The following is a 9,172-nucleotide window of genomic DNA, read 5'->3' as shown; positions in this document are numbered from 1 at the left end:
GCTTTAAATTTAAGCGCTGAAGACGCTGAACTCGCCGGAGATGAAGAATCCGGAGGTTCATACATTTACCCCTTGGTCTAATTTGTAGGTCACAAGAATTACAGCAGGGTAAGTAGTCGTCAAAGCAGGATCTTGAAACAGTGATGTTCCTAATAAGGACAGTTACACATGCCAGTTTGTGGTACTAGCGATCTTTCCAGAAGTTACAGATGGTATGATATATTTCAGTGTAACACAGGGCTCTTAAAATACAGTTTGGGGACACTAGCTTGGCAGGAGGTAATCCAGCCTCCTGCCCCTTTAACCAGTCCAGATTGATTCATGCAGCCTGCACATAAATCACCCTGGAGGGGATTAACACCTTTTTACATTGCTACTAGCGGTGCCACTACTTCTGAGGTTTTCTATTGAGTGTTTACCATTAGGATATAACATTTCTATAATATTGCTTTGAACGTACTTTAACTTGCAAAATTCACATTCATCTGCGATCACTTGCATAGGGAGTCTACCAGCAAGTATAATTACCTCCTCCTGTCCGTCAGGCTCAACAGACGTTTTGGTCACTGAGCGATGAGAAGGTCTAATTAACATGAGATTACCTGTCTCTAGACAGTTGCAAAACCCAAACATGACAAACTGTGTCCGAAGTCCATACATTTCCATACAAAACACAAACCAGTAGAAAAGGATAAGTATATTTGCAATGATATACAGAGGTACATTGCACTCCTATTTAAAATTAATATGTTTAATAAGTTATTTGTAAGTGATCCAGACATAAATAAGTTATTTAAATCTATAAGTTGTTCATACTTATTTAAAGGCATTAAGATCTTAAAGCATTGCTCTGACTCAGACCAATACTTTACAATCTTAATGCATTTAAAAGATTATGGACAACTAATAGATTTATACATTTTTATATATGAAAATAGTTCCTCTCCTTAAGATATACTTTACATAGCAATGCATATACATATAGATTTATGTTATTAAAGTAATTGTTATAGCATGCAGCAGAGATCAGTGACCTCAGTTATCAGTTGTTTCAGGACCCTGGAGAATTCCGCGCATGCGCCTCCTGGGAATGAGACTTCTACACGTTGCCTTTATTTCTGCTGCTAAGCAATAAAGTCGGCAGAATGTCGTGTCATCCCTTTAGGACTGCGCCGCGCAGCTTGGCAGCGAGTTTGATTGGCTAACTGCACAAGCCATCGCCCTTCTTACTGGCTGAAAAGTTATTTCAACTGGTGACGTTCGCCTGTTCTGATTGGTTATTCGTTCCACTTCTTGACAGGTGATTGGATGACGGCTCTGCCAGGGTTCTGGGGGAAAACATGGCGAATTTGAGGAGCTTGAAGGTGAGTTAGTGGCCGGGGGAAGGTGACGCAGGCGGTGTGGTCAGGTCAGTGTGTGACTGTATGGTGGTACAGGGAACTACTGCAATGCGTTCTGATGCATGCATGCTTTATAACTGCTGCAGTCCTGCACTGTGTGCACTTCATACATGGTCACATGTCCAATGACACACGTATGTAATACACATGATACACTGCAAGTCACACTGTACTATGCAGGGACCAGCATGCTTGTGCACTGATTGCATTGTAACCCATGCAGCAGATGTCCAGCTTTACCTGGATGATCTAGTTTTGTTAATATAATATATAATAATATTATTTGCACATCCATATAACTCCCACAAACCCTAGCTGATATTGTGCTCCTCTTCACATTTATTTTCCAATTGCATTCGCTGAATTAAAACATTGAGGGTAAATATGTTTTAACACCAATTTTTTGAACTCAAGTTATTGCAAGTGGCAAATAAGTAGGAAAGCGAGGGCATAATATGATCGCATTGCAAAGTTATATTAGATTTTGGTTCCAGTATCATCATCATCATCACCATTTATTTATATAGCGCCACTGATTCCGCAGCGCTGTACAGAGAACTCGCTCACATCAGTCCCTGCCCCATTGGAGCTTACAGTCTAAATTCCCTAACATACACACACACACACACACACACACACACACACACACACACACACACACACACACACACACAGACAGTATTAGAGAAGTAATGTATTCATGTTCTCCTGTGACAGAGGGAGAAAAAGATTGTACAGGATAATTATCTTGCTAGAGCCAATAATAATAATTAGATATATTGGGGCACATTTAATTGCTGGTGATGTGACATCACCTCCATGTCCAACTGCGCACATTCCCAGCCGTTATGGTAGAAATCATTATCATCATCAGCTAATTATATAGCGCCACTTATTCCGCAGCGCTGTACAGAGAACTCACTCACATCAGTCACTGCCCCATTGGAGCTTAAAATCTAAATTTCCTAACATACACACTCGGACAGAGAGACTAGGGTCAATTTGGTAGCAGCCAATTAACCTACCAGTATGTTTTTTGAGTGTTGGAGGAAACCGGAGCACCCGGAGGAAACCCACGCAAACACGGGGAGAACATACAAACTCACACAGATAAGGCCATGGTCGGGAATTGCACTCATGATCCCATTTGTGAGGCAGAAGTGCTAAGCACTGAGCCACCGTGCTGCCCAATCTCCGCTAGTTTTTCTGCGCACCTCTCTGGGATGCAAGGAGAAATAAGTGGATATTTCTGCCATATCGTCGCAGTGATGCGTCTCTGGACGTTTCAGAGACACCTCGCGCTGAATGGAATCTCCCCCATTGAATACCTTTTTTTGCATCCTGTGTAGTTCAAATTAAAGAGCATTTGTTTCCAGCACACAGTGGAGGTGTCCATTTTGTGAAATAAACAATTCACTAGGAACCAGTGACCTCACTGGTTCCTAGCTAGCTGGTAGGCTGCATTCTTATAGATGTTGATTTTGCCGACAATATGTCTGACTCCGTTGTATTTCAATCAAAAATATTGTTAAAGCCCACAAAATATCTTCCTCCACCGTGTATACATGACAGACGCATGTGTTGTTTGTCTGTTTTAATGTTTTTAAGTGTTGTTGTCTTTGTGTATTTCTGTCTACAACTATAGTCTTTTCATTACAGGGCCTGGTTGGCGTTGTCACCGGGGGTGCCTCAGGTCTTGGTCGGGCCACAGTGGAACGGTTAGTACGACAGGGAGCCAGCGCTGTCATCCTAGATTTACCAACCACTGATGGGAACACCGTGGCTCAGTCTCTTGGAGAGAAGTGTACATTTGCTCCCACTGATGTAGGTATATATATAAATCTGTTGCTCACAGGGGCGGACTTGTGAAGATGGCGGCCATATTAAATTACAGAAAGACCACTTTTGGCCACCAGTAAAAAATCCATCTGCCTCTAGAGTCTTTTTTTTTTTTTTTTTTTTTTCTTGCATAAATGTCTGATTAATCATTAATCATCTGATTATAGTGACCTTTGCTTTCATTCCCTCTTACTGATGACTGAACCTAGGTGACCTCAGAGTCTGATGTGCAGAATGCACTGGAGGTGGCCCGTTCAAAGTATGGAGGGGTGAATATTGTGGTGAACTGCGCTGGCATCGCGGTGGCTATAAAAACCTACAACAAAACCAAACTGCGGCCTCACAGCTTGGAGGATTTCCAGAGAGTCATAAATGTGAGTATAGATAACCACATAGCACTCTAGCTTGATTTTTTTTGTAGATGCTGGAATACTGTTCTAAATGATGGTATTAAACTCATCATCACTATTTATTTATATAGCGCCACTGATTCCGCAGCGCTGTACAGAGAACTCATTCACATCAGTCTCTGCCCCATTGGAGCTTACAGTCTAAATTCCCTAACATACACACAGACAGAGAGAGTAGGGTCAATTTTGATAGCAGCCAAATAACCTACCAGTATGTTTTTGGAGTGTGGGAGGAATCCGGAGCACCCAGAGGAAAGCAATGCAAACATGGGGAAAACATACAAATTCCACACAGATAAGGCCATGTTGGGGAATTGAACTCATGACCCCAGCTCTGTGAGGCAGAAGTGCTAACCACTAAGCCACCGTGCTGCCCCACTCAGATAGCTCTGTTTAATTCTCTTATGAAGGCATTTATTGCTTGTCCTCTTAATGCAAGTTATAAACAGGTAACATATACTGATGTAATAAGTCAAGTTGGCGACTTAAGCAAGATGGATTTTCCGGATGTTAAGCGGATCTTGTCTTTTCAAAGGTGTAATTAAAGGAGTTGATTATATTGTCCACATTTTTTGCTTGGCTTGCAGGTGAACATCGCTGGCACATTTAATGTTATTCGTCTGGCGACCACAGAGATGGTGAAGAATGAGCCGGACGTTGATGGGCAAAAAGGAGTCATAATTAACACCGCCAGCATTGCTGCCTTTGACGGACAGGTCAGGCGTTTTATGGAACAACCTAAAACCTTTTAGTTATATTCCGCTTGCGAAGTAAAAAGAAAATGTATTGTGTAGTCTGTAAATATAATTTACAGTGCATGGTGGAAATTTTATTTTATTCAGTTAAATAGTTTTACATGAGCGGAATTACACAAGAGAATGACCTTGGTTTGGATACTTGGAAACCTAGAATTTGACGGCAGATAAGAGCCACTTGGCCCATCTAGTCTGCCCGTCTTTTAACCTGTGGTAACCTCAAACCCGATTTGATCTTTTATTCTTTGTAAGGAGATTCTTATGTCTATCCCAATCATGTTTAAATTGCTCTCCCACCTCTGATGGGAGACTAATCCACTTATCCACTAGGATAAGTACTTTTTGTACTGGTGCCTCTCCTTGCCCTCTTAAGCAACTTTGGACTCACAAATACAAGGTATAAACACACATGTACATGTAGCACATTAAATGTAATAAAACATGCAGATTGCTTTATTAAGTTCTTATAGTATTCACAACAACCCAAGTGAAAGATTTACAAATTTGCCAAAAATGAAGATATTTGAAGGTCAGTGTTTGGAATATCTTTTGTCTTATCTACTTTTCATTGTGAGAGCTCAATAGCACCTCTTCTATAGTAAATTTTGTTATAGTAGAGTAGGCAGATGGCAAATTATGTTTCTTTCAACATATACACACCATTCAGCTTTTATCCTTACTACTCCTCCCTATGTTTTACTAACTGCAAATCTTGTGTTTGCTTTTTAGCTGGTAGCTTGGTTATTGTGTATTTTAGACTAGCTTTTGCTTGCTTTATTCTCCTCCGATTGGGTCTGTCTATTTGATGTGCAGTCTTCTTAGGACAGTGTTTGCTAACCAATGACACTCCAGGTGTTGTGAAACTACAAGACCCAGCATGCTTTGCCAATATATAGCAGCTTATTGCTGGAAAGGTATGCTGGGACTTGTAGTTTCACAACACCTGGAGTGTCACCGGTTAGCCAACACGTTCTAAGGACAACTGACAATTTATTTTAGAGCTACATTGGCTTTCTTTCTTTCGCTTCTACTACTATATTGGTCACAATGCACTGTTGCATTTTATAAAATACAAGTTAACCCGTGCATGATACTCATGCATTCTAGTCAAATCAAGCTACTTAAGGTGTTAAAAAGGTTCTTGTCATGCATTTGGGCCTAGCCCAGGCCTCCTCAGGGGAAGAGCGTTACTTCCCAACGCAAACGCCCTTTTTTAACGTGGTTTTGTCCACATGTCACCACCTCATCATTTTTCTCCATCACCTCATCCTTCATCTTCATCGCCACATCCTTCATCAAGCTACTTAAGGTGTTAAAAACTCCCCACTGTCGCCCCCGGCAACCACCAACCACTCCCAACTGTCACTTCTCCTTCAAGAAATATATAGGTCAGTGTATAACTCTGCCCAGCAGGTGGCACTGCAGCTTGTTTTTTTTTTTTTCACACACGCCACTAGGCATTTATATAGTAGATATTTTAGCTTGGCCCACTGGTGCCGCACTCCACCAATCACTTCCTACAGAGTCACACAAATGATTAATCAACTTTTTAAAACCCAAAACTTTTTCTCACAGGCAAACTTGTGTCTTAATTTGCAATATTAAAAAGTTTTTTCTTTCAAATAATACAACACGTTTTTACCGGTCAGATTTTTATAGAGTGCAACTATTAGGATAACCTTGTATTCCTTTAGCAGCAATTTTTTAGAAAACCTAGACATACATTTTACTATTTGAGGAGACCAAGTAATGTAATTATACAGAGCGATGCTATATGTCATGACTAGGTGTGTAATATAGCAGTATACTTATTTGTGAGCCTGCAGATTGCTTCTTTGATTCATGAGAACCAAATATACAGAGAAGCCTCTTTATTAGTCGTGTACCATCTTCCTTCTGAACCGTCGTTTAGGGACACTGGCTTAAATAAATGTCAGTGCTTAATTATGCTTATTCTAGCCCAGGATTTCTCAAACCCAGCAGTGCAGGTTTTCTAGATCTCCTTGCTTGAGCACAGGTGTATTCATTACTGACTGACACATTGTTACAGATCCACAGGGGGTATAATTATGTCACATGTCACCTGGAAAACCTGCACTGTTAAAGGGCCCTGAGGATGGGGTATTGGAACCGGTACTCTAGACTTGGTCCTATGCTATTCCTCTGTGCGGGTAATGAGTGATCTTGGGGAGTTGTACTTGCTTCTCTGTGTTTGTGGTCATAGACATCCATTGCCCTTTGGATGGCATTGTGTTGCGAGAGGGCTGTGACGGCTCAATCATGCTGACTGGAGACGATAAAAGAATGATGTGATAGAACAAACAAATGTGACTGTACTAAAAGCTAAATAAAGAAACTAAATAAAGTCCTATAACAAGAATATTTGAATTAGTTATTCCTTAATATGACACTAGACTAATTTTAAATGCGAAAAAAATTGGGGCATGGATTAACAAAGGTGTCAAAATACTGTTCAGGCCACAGTTCTGGCCCAGTGTTAGTTTGGATGGTGACTATTCAGATCCGCTTGTTGCATCTTGGGTAATGCACTGCAGTATTAGTTTATTAGAAAAAAATTAGGTTTGATTACATTTAGTGTCTTGTGTTAATGTTTCTCTCTAGTGCACAAATTTAAATCAGTGTTTTATTTTGCTTTTTTCCCTAATGGAGCAAGTTGGATTACTACTACTTTGTCACTTAGTATCACTTAGTATCTCTGTGCTGTTGCAGGTTGGGCAGGCGGCGTACTCTGCCTCCAAAGGAGGAATTGTAGGAATGACTCTGCCTATCGCTCGGGATCTGGCTCCACTTGGGATCAGAGTTGTGACCATTGCTCCAGGTACAATTTTTTTTTACCTCTGTTTTAATGAATTGCATAACGTTGATCTGCTGAGCATCAGAATTTTGTAGACTTAAAATGAACCTGTGCACAGTGGAGGCAGCCGCAATGTTAATGAGAATGTTGCCTATCCATACACCTGGGGCCGATGCCTTGTGAATAGTTTATCGTGCGGTTCTTGAGTGATGTCATTGGGTGCTAGTAAATTGATAGGCTACATGCTGGTTCTGCCCACAAAGTGGCTGCCTCCAGAGTGTGTAGGCAATTGGACATTTCCAAGTCTGCCGGGCCCCTTTGTATTGTTTGCGGTGGTCTCTTCCCTGGGACCTTACTTCTCGTTGCCATAGAACTGTGCAGAGCTGTGTCAGCATACTGTGGCTTCAGGCCAGCGTTGTAATTGGATATTAAAGTCCAAATGCTGATATGTCAGTATTATCATGCTGGGTCTTTTAACTGTAGTTAATGTGGGGGAGGGAATTGGTGGCATGATACAGCTCTGCACTTCAAACATCCTTTGTGGAGCCCGCATTTCTTCAGAGCCCCCCCTCCCCCCTCCCTCCTATTGCAAAGACAAATGGTCACAATTAACCCATTTTTATTTTTTTCTCCAAAAATCTATCAAACATGTAAAATTGTACCTCTTGTCTAGCGAATAACCAAGATAAGTACAACTTTGGCAATAAAGTATGTGTTTTGTGTGGCCTATTCATATATATAGAACTGGAAACTTAAATGGTTTGTTGAAGTGACCGTTAAGACCTTTGCACTTCTACTATTCCCTATGAGAGAGGCAGCGGCGAGATAATGAGGGGTGTTTATGGAATCTGTTTCACAGGTAACGATGGAGAAAAAGTCTGTTCTCAAAAACAACCAGACCTTGACTTTCATTTCATGTTCTACACTTCACTGGAACAATGAGAGATAATCTGATTATATGCTATGGATCGCATAACGTTTCCTTCAGTTACCTGTGGAAGAATGTTCATGAATGTGCCCAATTTTATTTAGTATTTTAGTCTTGCAGTATATAGGTACTGTTATATGGTCTTTTTAAGCAAAGTATTTTAGATGTTCTTGCTCTGTTGTCATGTTATATTCTCAATTTCCAGGCTTATTTGCAACCCCTCTCCTACTTGGGCTTCCTGAGAAGGCGCGAGAGTTCCTTGCCAAGCAGGTACCTTTCCCCAGCAGACTAGGCAACCCCGAAGAGTATGCCCACCTGGTACAAGCCATCGTGGAGAACCCCATGCTGAATGCAGAAGTCATCCGTCTGGATGGCGCCCTTCGCATGCAGCCGTAATAGAGTGAGCAGCATATGGGAAACCACCAGGCCTTCCGTCCACGTCTTGAGGCGTCATTGCTCTGTTGAACACAGAGCTGGATTGTAGTGTAAAGGCTGCGATGACTGTGTCATGTCTCGCATGCCGGGAATGTACCCAGAAATCTATGAACAGATTATATAAGACGTGGAAGACCAGCCATGTTTTATGGTAAAACATTATAAACTGTGATTGTGACCTCGATTCATTAGATTATACGGTTTGTAGGAGCAAATAAGATTGTTTCTGCTTAAAGAATTAAATTGGATTATTTGATTTCTGTAGTCTGTATCTAATTTTATTCTTTTATTGAAGAAAACAATTATGGATTTGAGTGTAAGGAATGGCCCTCACGCCAAGGTCTGAGGTTGGGAAAATCAAGCAAAACAGTCTTGGATCTAATTGGGGAAAGAAAATCCTCAATGTTGTTTTGTGAACATATTATAAGGTCAAATCAGATTTCACCCATAATATCAAGTAATAGAATATTGTAAGATACTAAAGTTGTTTCTCCTTTTAAAGAGCCACTACTTCTATAAATGAGGATTGTTAACACCATGGTGTGCCAGTGCCATATGCCTGACATATTAGCAAGCGGGGTCGTCGTTTA

General features: G+C 41.0%; 1 protein-coding gene across 1 annotated transcript; it reads left to right on the top strand.

The window, feature by feature from the left end:
• Positions 1-1,271: 1,271 nt before the first annotated feature.
• Positions 1,272-8,838, top strand: HSD17B10 (hydroxysteroid 17-beta dehydrogenase 10). The gene is made up of 6 exons (XM_075184987.1): positions 1,272-1,364; positions 3,060-3,224; positions 3,449-3,613; positions 4,237-4,365; positions 7,135-7,243; positions 8,353-8,838. Exons 1-6 carry the CDS (start codon positions 1,341-1,343, stop codon positions 8,541-8,543), a joined length of 783 nt encoding a protein of 260 aa, XP_075041088.1. The 5' UTR covers positions 1,272-1,340; the 3' UTR covers positions 8,544-8,838.
• The last annotated feature ends 334 nt before the right edge of the window (positions 8,839-9,172 follow it).

This window comes from Mixophyes fleayi, chromosome 9 (assembly GCF_038048845.1).
Source record: "Mixophyes fleayi isolate aMixFle1 chromosome 9, aMixFle1.hap1, whole genome shotgun sequence".
NCBI classification, from domain to species: domain Eukaryota; kingdom Metazoa; phylum Chordata; class Amphibia; order Anura; family Limnodynastidae; genus Mixophyes; species Mixophyes fleayi.
Note: the sequence above shows the minus strand (reverse complement) of the source record. Positions and strands in the feature narration are given on the sequence as shown.